Source organism: Plecotus auritus (assembly GCF_963455305.1).
Source record: "Plecotus auritus genome assembly, chromosome: 6".
NCBI classification, from domain to species: Eukaryota; Metazoa; Chordata; class Mammalia; order Chiroptera; family Vespertilionidae; genus Plecotus; species Plecotus auritus.
This window is the reverse complement of record NC_137773.1, coordinates 29787170-29802574: the sequence shown is the minus strand read 5'-3', so window position 1 is coordinate 29802574 and position 15405 is coordinate 29787170. Positions and strand designations below refer to the sequence as shown.

At 41.5% G+C, this 15405-nt stretch overlaps 1 protein-coding gene across 16 annotated transcripts in view; it reads left to right on the top strand.

The window, feature by feature from the left end:
* Positions 1-15405, top strand: part of LOC308250372 (protocadherin gamma-C4) — a gene marked incomplete at its 5' end in the record, with an annotated part of 563663 nt that overhangs the window by 163687 nt on the left and 384571 nt on the right. For 15 of the 16 annotated variants that reach the window (XM_080672906.1, XM_080672946.1, XM_080672945.1 and 12 more), the window contains one exon: positions 4104-4192. The exons of the other annotated variant lie outside the window; for it this stretch is intronic. In XM_080672906.1, the coding sequence (XP_080529032.1) occupies positions 4104-4192 (89 nt within the window). The remainder of the gene's footprint in view (positions 1-4103; positions 4193-15405) is intronic. 16 annotated transcript variants of the gene reach the window in all.

The following is a 15405-nucleotide window of genomic DNA, read 5'->3' as shown; positions in this document are numbered from 1 at the left end:
TAAGAGAGAAACATTGATTGTTTGCCTCCTGTACGTGCCCTAACTGAGGATTGAACCTGCAACCTGGGTATGTACTCTGACTGGGAATCAAACCCACAACCTTTTGTTGTACAGGATGATGCTCCAACCATGAGCCACCCAGCCAGGGCTCTGTTCCCTTCTTAAAACTTGTAATAATACTGATATATTTGGACTTGAGTACTTTGTGTAATATATGTGTATATGTTGTCTACCTTGATTTGCTATTGCACATTGATAGTTATGGCCTGTCAGCCACAATAATTGATAATTATTCTTGTTCATGTTCACCCCTATTAGATAGAGTCTTTTTATCTTTCCCATCTTGTTGCTATCTTATGGCCATCAATGGCTTGGGCTCTTCCGATGATGAGCCATGTGAAGGGCCTTTATTAAAATATCTGGAGACCAAATCTAGCTTACTTTATATTAATCCAGAGTAATAATATTACTCTGAGACTCAGATTAAATATAATTTTGCTTTCTCTATTTTGTCTCTTTGACAGTAATTGATTAACAACCATAATTACCAGAGCTGATGTAGTATCTGTGCCATGGGGCCAAATAAAAGATTCATTATTTGTGAGTGTCTTTGGAAACCAAATGGGGAGGACCAAGAAACCAATGATCACTGCCACCAAAGGGATTTTGCTTTAAAGAAGAAATAAACTTCAAACTTAAGGCCCTCAAAATATCTGGGCAACTGTTGTGTTTTCAAAAATATATATTTTTATTGATTTCATAGAGAAAGGGAGACGGGGAGAGAGATAGAAACATCAATGATGAGAGAATCATTCATTGGTCGGCTGCCTCCTGCATACCCCACACTGAGGATTAAGCCTGCAACCTGGGCATATGCCCTGACCTGGAATCGAACCAGTGACCTCTTGATTTCTGGGTCAATGCTCAACCCCTGAGCCACACCCGGCTGGGCTGGGTAACTGTTTTTTGTTTTTTGGGGTTTTTTTTTTGAGGCCATGGAGCCTTATTTATTTATTTTGTTAATCCTCACCAGAGGATATTTTTCCATCAATTTTTAGAGAGAGTGGAAGGAAAGGAAAGAGACAGAGAGAAAGAAACATCCCTGTGAGAGATACATGGATTGCTTGCCTCCTGTACTAGCCCCGGACCAGGGCCAGGGATTAAGCCTGCAACCGAGGTACATTCCCTTGACTGGGATCGAACCTAGGACCCTTGGGTCCCCAGGCTGACACTCTATCCACTAAGCCAAACCAGCTAGGGCTGGGCAACTTTTTAAAAAAAAATTTTTATTGATTTCAGAGAGGATGGGAGAGGGAGAGAGAGATAGAAACACCAATGATGAGAAAGAATCATCGATTGGCTGCCTCCTGCACGCCCCACACTGGGGATCGAACCTGAAACCCAGGCATGTGCTCTGACCAGGAATTGAACCGTGACCTCCTGGTTCATAGGTCAACACTGAACCACTGAGCCATGCTGGCTGGGCTCTGGGCAACTCTTAAGTTGATCTTCACCAAACCTAGATCAATTTTTGAAGACAGAGCGTACAAAGTATATTGAGTTAATGAAAAATTAGTTTTAGTCTATTAAAAATGAATTAAATTAAAAGGAATTAATATATTCTTAAGCATAACGTTACAGATTGAGCAGAAATCATTATACTGGCTGCTATTTCTGAATGAGAAGCAATGAGTGAAGGGCTGAACATTGATAGTTGACTTGGTGAGATGTTACATTGGAACCTGGGTCATAATTTTAGGCCAAAAACATTTATGCAGAGGCCATAGAGTAGATATCAGAAGGATTTTTTGTGTTTGTTAGAGACCAGCTATGCTTTTGCCTGCATCTGAGCTATTGTGTTGCAGCTACACAATAGGAAAAAGCATGGTTTACCATACGAACTCTTTCCCTATTGAATTAGTGCTTTACTTGAAAAGTACCAAAGTGATGAGATACACTTTAAAAGTAACAGTTAAATTAAAATACTAAAACATATCACACCCTTATCCCATTTTTAAATGGAAAAAAAAGTCAAACATGCTCCTATTCAGGTTTCAATTAAGATATGGATTTAAGTAGGATGAAAATGAAATAAAGCTAAATGTAATTTTTTACTCACAATGTAGTACATTAACCATATATTAGAGTTATGCATCTTTTTTATACATGTGCTTGGCTTCTTGGCCTTTCCAGCTTCAGGCATCATGTTACTATTCCTTTGAAAATTCTGCTTTAAGCTGAGCTGGTTCTAGGGTAGTTACATCTTAAGAATGAATCTGATTAAACCCATATAATTTAAATCCAGAAACACCTGAAGGATATTAATATTTGGAAAAGAAGAGAATATTCTAGGGTGTAGATGAAGGGAATAATAGCAATAGGTCAGAGCCTAATAATTGATTTTTCAAAGAGTAAGAGAATATTAAATTTGTAGATGCCCTTCTCCCACAATAGTTCAAGTTCGCCTGTTCTGTTGCCTCATACAACCCCTTCAAACAGTAGTGTAAGTTTTATTTTAGCAACTTAACGTGCAAAATTACTGAATGTCTAGTTTAAAAGAGTCCTCTAATATTTTTTTAAAATATATTTTATTGATATTTTTACAGAGAGGAAGGGGGAGGGATAGAGAGCTAGAAACATCGATGAGAGAGAAACATCGATCAGCTGCCTCCTGCACACCTCCCATTGGGATTGTGCCCGCAACCAAGGTACATGCCCTTGACTGGAATTGAACCTGGGACCCTTCAGTCCGCAGAAAGGCTCTATCCACTGAGTAAAACCGGTTTCGGCGAGTCCTCTAATATTGGTGAAGATTTTCTTTACCCTTAGTTGCCACTTATTCCTTTCTTTCTTCATTCATCCTACAAATATTTGATAGTCTAATATGTGCTAGCATTAGATATACACAAATGACTACAATGTTCTCTCCACCCTTTACCAGTTTATGTTCTATCTCTGCTTGCTTCTAATAGTCTCCCAGTTCATGTCTCACTCCCTGCCATATTTCAGGCTGAATTGATCTCTTTGGAACTGGGATCCATGAGTGGTGGTATTACACTTCCTCTAGTCCCTAAATGTAGGTTGGGTCGTCTATGAATGAATGATACAGAAAGAGCCCAGCCGGATTGGCTCAGTGGTTGAACATTGACCCATGAACTAGGGGATCATGGTTCAATTCCCAGGCAGGGCACATATCAGGGTTGCTGGGCTCCATCCCCAGTGGGGGGCATGGAGGAGGCAGACAATCAATGATTCTCTCTCATTATTGATGTTTCTATTTCTCTTTTCCTTTCCCTTCCTCTCTAAAATCAACAAAAAATATTTTTTAAAAGATACAGAAAGGGTAAAACAGAATATAAGGTTAAGAATTAATTGGGTAGCCCTAGCTCGTTTGGCTCAGTGGAGAGAGTGTCAGCCTGCAGACTAAAGGGTCCCAGGTACCATTTCAGTCAAGGGCACATGACTGGGTGTGGGCTCGATCCCCAGTTGGGGGCATTCAGGAGGCAGCCAATCAATGATTCTCTCTCATCATTGATGTTTATATGTTTCTATCTCTCTCTCCCTCTCTCTCTCGGAAATCAAGAAACATATATTTTTAAAAAGAAGAAAAAAAGCAATTCATTCAAAAAAATAATTACTTGGGTAGCCAAACTGGAACAATATGACAATTATCAGCAAATAATTTTTGTGTGTTTTCCTCTTTGCTATAGAGAATCCAGAAACAAGAGAACCAGCAAGAGAGGCTTGGGGGCTTTTGAGAACAAGCTCTCCTCATCTGCTTCAGCATTAAGATGTTAAAACAGCATTAGCCCTCTGATGGGTTTCCAGTTAGATTAAATGAAGACCATGGCATTAATGAAGACCAAAATTGCCATAAAAGTAAAACATGCTTATTGCCTAAATATAGCAGGCAGTAAGTCAGCAATGCTTTTGCAGTTTTTGCAAGGTGACTGCTCAGCAGTAATTGCTTCTGTTCGAGCATGAGTAGAATGTGTTAGCTGCAGCCCTGCCTCCAGAGATGTATAAGTACTTTCTGAGGGTGGAATGAGATTTGGAAAAGCATTTATGGTCTAATTGTTATTTGGGTCTATGTGTTTACTCAGCTCTGTGCACCTGGAGGAGGCTGGCATTCTACGGGCTGGTCCAGGAGGGTCTGATCAGCAATGGCCAACAGTATCCAGTGCAACACCAGGTAAAGACCCAGGGTCTCTCCCTTCTTGTTTGGGTTCTGGAAAGCGATTAGATAACCTGTTTTTGTAAGACCAGGATTGTTAATGGCTCTCTATTTATTCTTTCTTTTCCTTACACGTATGACTTCCTTACATACATGGTTATTTTGATTTTCTACTTAATGTCCTTCAGGAGTTGAAAACAGATAACATAAAATGTGTGTGTGTGTGTGTATGTGTGTGTGTGTGATTTTCTAAAATAACTTTCAAATGTTTAGCTTCTCCGAGTTTCACAGAAATTTGGTGGCCTCAGGCACAAAAATGACACTGGGAGCAAAGATTTTTTCGTTGAAGACAATGGAAACCCATTCAAAGTAGTGAGCAAAAGGGAGATGATAGGTAGGTAGGTAGGTAGATGGATAGATGGATGGAATAGGGTTTTTCATGGAAGTAGAAAGTTATCAGAACCAAGGCACCACTCTCTGACTTAAAGTCAAAGTCAGATCTGCTTCTCTCTGTGCAGCTACATCATTCTGTAGACTGACCTTTATTGCCTTAACATTCACATTGCTAAACGTGACTGCCTCATAGTTTCTTAGTTCAGAGGACCAGTGGAGACAAATTCCTAATTCCAATTTTCAAGAAAAAGGATCTGCCAGGTTGAATCAAGTCACATTTTCTTAGTTTCCTTATTCTTACCCAATCACTAAAGCAGTGTTATATAATAAAAAGATGGCTTTGGGGGCCCATCCCTGTGGCAGTTTTCAGAAAGGAAGGGTTATGGAGATTGCAAATGGTGTCTTCCATAATCCTCTATGAATAGAACATCATGATGATGATAATAGTTAATAAATTATTGAGCCATATATACCCAGACTCTGTGCCAAGCACATTACATGTGTGATTTCATTTATTTGTCATGACAACCTTGCAGGGGATTTAGTATATTGATTTCACATATGAGAAACTAGAGACACAGAGAGGTTAAGAAACATACCCAGGTTCATGTGGCAAAAGTAGAATCAAACCCAAGTGTGTCTTGCTTCATAGCCAAGTATATCTAGCACTTATATTCAGAACATGGCTGGCTTGCAAAAATTTATCCAAATTCAAATACATACTCACATACATAATAGATGACATAAGTTTGTGTGTAAAAAGTACTTTCCAAAAATACTCAGATGCCTTTGAAATGATTAAGCTATCTAAGTAACATGTGCAGTTAAGGGCCCATTTTTGCTGGCAACTCTAAAGGCTTTCATTGATTCTAATCAGCCAGCATTTGCTATTTATGAATGTTGCATAATTTAACTAAAAGTCACATTTGTCAAAAAAACAAATGTACAAGTTAAAGTAATTCATTAGGGAGCTAATATTGCCAGATGGCAAGAGAAGAACATTCATTGACAAATCTGTAGCCCCAATGCCAATGATGGAGTGAAGAAGTGATGGATGAGCAGGTGGGTTTAGACTGCCAAGTGTTTCAGGATGGGGAGGCCTCTGGAAAGGTGAGAACTACCCAATCAAAGCAGCCACACGAAGTCATGCCCTGCTACCTTCATGTCAGGTCTTTTCTTGTTCTCAGAGGTCAGTCTGGTGAGCCAAGAACTAACTTTGAATACATTCTCCCTTTCATTGATGATGCTGGTTGATGTATATTCCTAGGCAAATGTGAAATAGGGACTGTGTACTGATGATTTCATTTGCATATGGCTCAGGTCTCTCCTTCAGATTCAAAAGAATGTTAGGAACTCATCTTCTTGCCAGAAGATAGGGAAGGAGTTTCCATTTCTCCCCTTCCCTACTGTCCCAATCCCTCTTGTGTAATCCCTTTTCTCCAGGACTGTGCTTGGCTGCGGACTCATGAGTCACAGTCCTCATGGACTGAGCTGGACAGAGCTTACATCTTCCATGTACTCCCTGGGTGACCTAACCATACTTTTCAACATCCCTTCGTACCAAAGATCTGAAGTTAAAGAGCTACTCCTCTGCCTTCTGCTCTGTCCTTTGGTACTCTTAAGTTTTAGGGCTCAAAATATGTTCTGCACTGTTTGGAGGGAATATGGCATAAAGATTAAGATTATGATGTGGCATCAGATCTGAATTGCACCACGATTCCAAACTTACTTGCTGGGTAAGCATAAGCAAATTGCTTAAATTCATGTCTTCCTAATTACCTATCCCAGTGGTCGGCAAACCGTGGCTCGTGAGCCACATGCGGCTCGCGAGCCGCGGTTTGCCGCTCTGTTGACTAATGAGTTTGCCGACCACTGACGTATCCTATAGGGTATAATAATAACACCTATCTTACCGAGTTGCCATGGTAAGAAGAAAGAGCTGAATATAGTGCTTGACATATAATATTAATAGATGTCTAATCTTTTTACTCCCTTTTTTCTGGGATACTTTTGAACAATATGTGATGTGGCTGGTCTTGGCTGATAACCCGGTAGCCAGAATTCAGTAGTTCTCATTTCTAGGCCCAGAAACAGACACTCTATAGTTTTTGGGGTCATCCTGACATCTATACAGTCCATTCATCCCTAGCCACCCTCGTGGGGATGAAATGAGAGGGATTTATTAATTCTGCCCAAAGAAAAGGTAAATGCTTCAGAAAGCTTGGTTGTTTCTAGTAGAACCTGCCTTTCATTGCTTCTGTTGTCCTTCAGTGCTTCATGCTGAAGGTGCAGCCGCTTCCAGAAGGCTTCCTCCTGGTTCCTGAGGCTCCTTACACTTGGGTCTGAGACCTCATGAATCAGCACCTTCTCTTAACACCCACACAGCTGCAGTCATGGCATTGAGGGAGAGAGACCTGCTGTGCTGGGATCCTCATTCACATGTGTTCCTTGCAGTTGTTTGTCCTCCACTGATGAATTATTTTGCTTTGTCTCTACACTGTTCATTTATTTACACAGTCCCCAAAAGCCCTGCTCTGAAGGGACCAATGGGGACATCCCAGAGCGGCAGCTCTAACAAAACAACTCAGGCATTGAATCCATTAATCCTGATTACTGGCCCCTTTCTCCAGGCTCTCTGTGTAAGCAGACCTGGCCCTCCAGCTTCTTACTTTTTACCCAGATTCCTGTGAGACTGAGCAGAGAAAGAAAATGGCTAAATAGGGAGTGCAGGGCATACAGCTACAGTCTCTCTCCAAGTGGAGGAATGTGTTTTGAGGAGAGGGGCATTAAAGGACCAGCCATTCATGTTTACGACTCTTACTTTCTTAATGTGAATGCTCTGAAGAAGTTCTAATGAGTACCCTCTTGTGACTAGTTCCTAGAGGAAACCTGGGACCATTACTTTACTTTCTTGATTCCCAGTCTCTTCTTCTGTAAAATGAGATAATAGCCTTGTCTGCTTTATAGGGTTGTTGCAAGAATTAAATGAGATAATACACACATGTTACAGAGCCTAGTAAATGGTAGCTATATCAATGATTTGTCAAGGTATAGATCTATCCTTCAGCTTCAGAATGTAGGTCTGAGTTGGTCTGAGTTACTTTTGTGGAAAGGCTCTATCATACAAAATATTTTTTAGAAGCGCCTGTCTTTTTTGTGTCCTTGGGGGATGTTGTTGCCCTGGTTGGCCACATCTCTTTGCTGTGGCAAATGGACAGAGTTTATGTGTCCTACTTTTAAAGGGGGGTTCAGGCTCTTAATTGTCTTAGAGATTCCTAGTCCTCTGAGAAAATTAACTCCCCACGGAGGGCCTCCACGCAGACTCCATCTCTGACTCTTCCCCAGAAAGAAGGCATGAGGCTTAATATTTTGGAATCCATTTAGAACTGCCAACACGAATTTTTCCACTTCGTGAGCAAGTGCAGCCTCAGGCCTTGTTTGAGAATTTGGAAATCACGCTCAGCTCACTTGCTGTTCCACTAACCTGCTCACCCTCAATTTCTGTTGTCATGGCAATGATAGTCCTGGGAGGTGTGTGCATATCCTTATTAGGAAAAGAAATGAGATCAGCAATCTCTGTGGGTGGGGCAGCTCCCTCCTGCCAGTATCCTCCCTCTCACATTGCATCTCACAGCTGAGGAAAGTTGAGTCCTTTAAGATGCCCTTTTACTATGTGGGGTGTGGAGCTCACCATGTCTGTTGGAGTTCTCTCTGTAGCTTACCTTGTGTATTCTGACTTGGCCTGGAGAGAGCGAGAGCAAGATGTTGTGCAAGGAGAATTAGAATACTCTACCGAGGAGAAGCCATGAAGCTTAAGTCTGCACTGATTCCATCTATCCATGACTTTGTTCATCTCCTTCTTAGAAGAACACTGCACCTTCCATTTTTAATGGTCATGGAGATAAACAACTAGAGTGAAGACTTTCTGGTTTTTCTGAATTTAAACATTTCTGTTTAATAAATAGGTTATGAGATAGTTCTTTTTCTCCACCCTGTAGTTCATGCACCTTGCTCATTTTTTCCTACATCAACTCTTCCAGAATTGGTAGCCTTGGCAGAATACAGTCAGGGCTGGGGCCATGATGCACAATAAATCAATGTCTTCTCTAATAGAGGTTCAAAACAGAGATCATGTGCCTCCTGAAAACCCAGCCCTGTGTGCCCTCAGCTGTATGCTCCTGGATGAGCAGAGAAGAGCAGCAGGAACTGTTCCCTTAGGCTGCAGTTCCCTTCAAATCCCACAGATGCAGAGAAGCTGCTAAAGCAGGGCCAGGAAATGGAGACTCATTACAGTTACTTCCGTTATTATTGATCCCTCTAATGTACCAATGGAGCAGTACAGCCTGGCCCCTGAAAACTGCATCATGAGAAACAACTTTTGAGTTAATGTCGTGGAAAAATAGTACACCTTCTTCTTCTTTTGTTTAAGAGTGTTGCACGGGACAGGAGAGTTTCTGAGTTACCCTTCCTTCTGGCTTTCTCTGCATACCGTGCTGTGCATCTGAATTTTTAAGCCTCTCCTCAAAAAGGAAATTCAGGTTTCTCCAGGGAGGATCCTAGTGTCACAAAGGGCAAAGGAAGAGGGGTCACCAACTCTGCCACCTGACTTAACTCAAAGATGAAAGGCTACCTGTGTGTGTGAGAGCTTTGTGGGGAAGGGGAAGAGGAAGAGGAGGGTAGAACTCCACACTTCATTCTGTAGGAAAGATTGCTTGAATTGTTGGAATTGGTGGGTTTGGAGCTCCTCTCTGGATGGTGCTTGGACAAGAAGGATCTACTTATGACCTGGATCAAGGGCAGAAGAGTAGTGATAGCTTTTAATTCCTTTAAGTTTTGCAGCTGCAGCAAGTGTTGCCCTCAGCCACTCTGATTCTAGTAAACTAGAAGGGAAAGCCTGTCCCCAGCAACAGCAAGCATCTTTAATGACAAATATTTTCAGAGAAACTTGGCCCAGATCCCAAAAGAATTTGAAAAGTTCATTTTCACAGAGGCAGTCACTTTGCAGTTGAGAAGGTCATTGCCTAATCTGGAGAAACGTATTCAGGTCAAGCACTGCTAGAGACTATGGGCCTCTAGGGAAGGGTCATAGAAGAGAGCTCATTGCCGAGAAGCCTGGAAGTAAGCATGTGGATTGGAGAGGAGCCTCTCTCTGCCTCAGCACTTGGAGCTTGTTACCCACAGTCAGAAAAAGGAGGGGAGCAGAGATTGATGCCATTGCAGATATCAGAGACATCAAGAGCTTCCTCAGCTGCTGCTGGAACAGTCTACTTTCAAGGGAGCAGACTAGGTAAAGGATAGGAGATGGCAGGCTCAAGGGTGGCAATACCAAAGGAAATAAGGGGGGAAAGGATGTTTGTGCTGGTATTAAAACAAGAAGTTGATAGCTTGCCGTAACTGGTATGGCTCAGTGGATAGAGCTTTGACCTGAGGACTGAAAGGTCCCAGGTTCGATTCCGGTCAAGGGCATGTACCTTGGTTGCGGGCACATCCCCGGTAGGAGGTGTGCAGGAGGCAGCTGATCAATGTTTCTCTCTCATCGATGTTTCTAACTCTCTATCTTTCTCCCTTCCTCTCTGTAAAAAAATAAATAAAATATATATTAAAAAAAGAAGTTGATAGCTTTGTATAAGTCAGATTCAAGATGTATAACTCTGAAAGGTTTAGGAACTTTTAGGAACCAAAATAGGAACCACAAGAGAACAGCAATGTTGAGAAGTTTACTGATACTAGGGCTTTGTCCTTGGACTGCTGAATCCCAAATGGGGCACCCTGCCACTGAATATAAAAACAACAACAACTAAACAAACTTTAAAAATATGTACAGCCTGTTCTATACAGAAGGTCTGAGCAAACAAGTGTATTGATGGTCCAAGAAAGTCTGCCAGCTGCAATTTACTTCCAACCTTGGGCCAATCCTGTGTCCAGAGCTGTTGCTCTAGGTGACACGATGGGCCAAGCTGAGTAGTGAAGTGACATTCCCTAAGTCTTCACCTCTTACCCCTTTTGACCCTGCATCATAGAGACTGTCTTGTCCAAGAACAGGTATCACATCTCTGTTCCCATAAGCACTGGGGGTCACCTAAAGATCTGTGGCAAGCCTGGAAGCCTCAGCCAGTATGAATGATTTACGTTAGTGCTCACCACACTGCATGTCCAAGAGTTTTAGGGAGAAGAGGAGCATCACCAGGTAGGTAACCAGGCCAGAGCTGGACACCTCTGTGCTGGGCAGCTTGGTTTTGTATTTGATGATGAGCCATGGTATATAGAAGTTTCCTTCTCTCAGCCAATGCCCGTTAGCAAGGGTGTGTGTGTGTGTGTGTGTGTGTGTGTGTGTGTGTGTGTGTGTGTGTCAGTGGGACAGTCTTTATTGTTGAAATTTTGGAGTCTTTAAATCCTGCCCCCTGGATTTTAGAAATAGTCTTTTAGAACAAGAGAAAGAAAGACTTAATAATAGCTACTATTTATTGAGAACTGTGTTAATGCACTTTACATGCATTGCCTATTTAAATAAGAGAGAAGTATATTATTATTCTCATGTCCCAGATAAGAAAATTGAGGCTCAGGAATTAAGTGACTTCTCTACAGTCACACAATTAGTGTTTTATTTTGGTTATCATTATATTTCCAATGTCAAGTAAGTTGTGTAGCACACAATGGTGCTTAATAAATATTTGTTGATGAATACAATGGCAAAGGCAATATTTGAATGCCTATCTCTCTGGTGGTGAGCCCTATGCACTTAACTAACAAACTACTGTTATTTTGTCCCACACATCAGGTGAAAAATACTTCACTTCCAGGTACCAAAATCTATATTAGTTTCCTAGGTCTGCTGTAACAAATTACCACAAACTACATGGCTTAAAACAATATAAATTTATTATCTTACAATTCTGACTATAGGAAGTCCAAAATGGGTTTGACTGGGCTAAAATCAAGGCATAAGCAGGGCTGCATTCCTTATGGAAGTTCTAGGGGAGGATCCATTTATTTGCCTTTTCCAGTTTTAAGAGGCTGCCTACCTTTCAGGGCTCCTGGCTCCTTCCTCAATCTTCAAAGCCAACAGCAGTGTCTGCAAATCTCGTCCTGACTCCGACTCTCTTTCCTTTCTCTTTCACTTATAAAAATCCTTGTGATTACACTGTGTCAGGATCACATCTGCAAAGTCTCTTTTGTCATGAAACATAACATTTTCACAAGTTCCAGAGATTAGGACATGGACATCTTTGGGGGACCATTATATTTCTACCACAAGGTCTTTCATGTTCAGGCACAGATGGCTATGTGTGTCTGTGTGTGAATTTCAGTAGAGGTGAAGGTAAAATAAGGTGCATATTAGGACTGTGAAAAGGATGTAGTCAGTATGGACAAGACTTTAAATGCTTTTTGAAGGCTATTGTCAGAAGTTTGGTGAAGACTAATTAATCACTTGCTTTACCTCCAAATCTTAGCTAATTAAGACTAGACTAACAAAGTTCAGAATCGGGTTTATTATTGGTAAGGATAGTCTGGAGAATGTGATAGGGTGTCCAACCTCCCAAATGCAAGAGAAAAAAATGAAAAATGGCAGACCTCTCCCTTAGTGAGGAGGGAGAACTGTCCTGGTTTAATTACCAAACAGAGGCTAAGCTAGAAGAGAGAAAGAGAAAGAGAACTAGGGAAGTGTGTCATGAAGGAATAGTGACTGTTGATGCTAACTTTGTTAATCAAGAAGCACAATCTATTTAAAGTATGATTTATGTACTTTCAACCATAAAGATTAAAAAATAAATAATTAATTGCTTTTTTAAAAATGACAAAACAATATAGTATGATTTATGGAAATCTCCCCAATCCAATGAACAACTTTTCCTTATTGGGGAGAGTAAGTAAGGAAGTGGAGCTAAAGGTAAGAGCTCCCTTCCTAACCTATCGCTACAGGATGGAAATATTGGTTTGGTGGGTATTCCCTTCTCTACGGGAATGGAAATGTGGAGACAAGAGGAAAATGGTTCCTACTGCATTATTAAGGGACAAGAGATATTGTTCTGTCCCGGGCTTAAGAGTATTTTTCCTAAAGTTGGGGAGCAGTCAGGACGAGATAGTACTCTTTGAATCATCCACAGGCTAATCTGGAAGGATTCAATTAAAGGGCATGGCAGCTAGCAGAAAAGTTTCTCTCCCCGGGGTGATGCCAGGAGACAGGGGCAACATATATTACCTGTCCTGTATGCATCTAGTATCTGTGTCTAGGTGAAAGCAAATTAAAATGTATACCCAGGACGTCCCTGAAGAAGAAAGTGCAGAGCCTGATTGGTGTGTATGTGTGTGTTGGGACTTGTGGGAAGTGGAGCAGAGAAGGTGCTTTGTCAGTATTCCTGTATCTCACTTGCTTTTACTCAATGAGGCATCCTGTGTCAGGGTCAGGGGTGAGGGTGATTCTGGGCCAATTCCATGGATATACATGTATTCAGGATTTGTTGGGGTTTTTTTTAGGAGCATTTTGCATAACAAACCTATTCTCATACTAGCTATCTCCTTGAAATCCAAACAGGCTAGGCACCTCCAAAACCTAGAGCATCTGATTGGAGACTCTCAGCAGCTCTGATTGGAGAATAAACCACCCCTTATGCCTCTGACAGTGATTAGGCATGAGACCCATGAAAGAGCTTCCTTGGAGTCCAGCATCTCCTGTAGGCTCATGTGTCACCAAGATATCAATAAAACTGCTGTCCCTGTTGTCTGCAGTGAATGGGGTCCTGTTTAGTCAATGATCAGTGTCATGTCAATTTCCAAGAATAAATTGATTCTAAATATCTGCCTTGGTGAAATTTTCTTAAGGAGGATGAGCTCTTCAATAGCTCTCTTTACATATAGGGATTTAGAGATAGAAGTTATCTGCTTTGGTCCTTTCTCACTCAGGGTCACAACCTTGCCTTCCAGGATGCTAGCCCTCTAAATGGTAATGATTTGAAGGACCCTATGAAGATCCTCACAAAACCCACTTCATAGGCAGGTCCCTAGAACTCCTCCTTAAACCACCACCACCACCATTCTCTTTAAAATCACTCATTCATTCATATACTCTCGCTCTCTTACACACACACACACACACACACACACACACACACACACACAAAACACATAAAGAAGTAAAATATTAGAATATCATTCCAAAGGTATTTTCCCTGGCTTGGCTTCAATATAGAATTTTGTTGGAACCTTCTACTAGTATATATTCATTAAACAAATAGTTATTAACCATCCGCTTAAGACCAATCTCTGTTCTAGGTGATGCAAATATAATATTCAATATAACATAGTCCTGTCTTCATAGGCTAGTGTGGGGAAACAGAAATGTAAAGAAATAAAACAAATGTTACAATGTTATGTGATAAGAACCATAATAGTGCCATGCATAGGCAGGGCCGATGAGGGGAAAGGAAGCGGAGACAAGCCACCAGGGCCTGTCAGTCCAGAATGGGACTCAGATTCTATCTGTGTTGTAATCAAAACAAGCCCCATGTAAATATGGTAAGCTGGCTCACCTTTCCTGAGAGAGTCCCCCAGATTGTTTTCCCTGGGCCCTAATGCTCCCTCAGTAACCATGAATGCTGGATGTTGTGGGAATCCAGAAGATGGAATTGGGAATTTAGGGGACCAGGTCAGAGATTATGTGACATGTAATTTGGGTATTGAAGCATGGCAAGTTGGATGTGGGAAGGAAGATAGTTCCAGGCAAAGGGAATAATACATGCATTCTAAAAAAAAAAATCGGAAGTGTGTAATCTGGGTAAATGGAATGAGTACATCTGAGGAGTAGAGAGGGATGAAGGACTGTTGGAAATGAGATCAGAAGGCTAGTCTGAAGTCAGATTTTGTAGGGCCTTAAAAATCCAGCTAGAGAACTTGTAGTTTCATTTGCTAGCAATGGAGAGCCACCAGAAGATTTGTTAGTTTGTTCTTAAGAAAGGAGACCGTATAAGCCCCCTTTGCTCTATGAATCTTTAAAACAACCTATAATATATGAAGACTAACTCATGAGCTTTCTTATCAACTTAGTGTTTTTCTCTACCTAAAACAAGGGTTGGAAACTTTGAGTGTCTAGACATGTGGCACCCAAAGTGGGGTGTGTGCAGCATTTTTGTAAAAAGAACTGGCTTGGGGAATTTTCTTAGGTAATTCTGGTGGATTTGGTCTTGATTATGTCTGAGAAAATATGGGGAGTGAAGGGCAGGTTTGTTTAAATTTTACCTGTGTGAACTTAAGGAGGCAGTGTGGCATTGCACAGTGCCTCAGATCCCTGCTGTAGCACTTAATTGTTGTGCCTCAGGTTTGTTAGTGTGTGAAAGATGCAAGACTGTAGGCTGCTATAGGGATTAAATGAGACAATACATGCAAAAATGCTTAGCTCACGCTAAGCACGCAAACATGTTAGCATTTACTCAATGCAATATTCTGGCATTTAGCACAATACCTGGCACACGGCAAATAGGGTTCAAACTGTTTAGTTTCAATGGAGTGGTATTGAAGTGCAGAGTTGGGGGGCGGTGGGGATGAGGGCCCTCTCCATGACTGTTTCTCTTGCTCTCCGGCTGCAGTGTTCTGACAGCTCCTCCATTTTATACCCTCAGTGCAGGGACATCACTGCTTGTCTAGAAATGGTTGCTCAAGGCTGAGAAGTGACACAGCAGCACAGAGCCTGGGATTGCTGCCAAATTTAAGAAGCACAGATTGTAGCAAAATAAGGGGGGAAGGCTGGAGAAGAAAAGTTTGAAAACTCAACCAAAGCCAGAAGCAGTGCTATTGCTAGGTGGAATGATTATGCCATACACAGTTTTGGGTGGGATAGGGAGTCA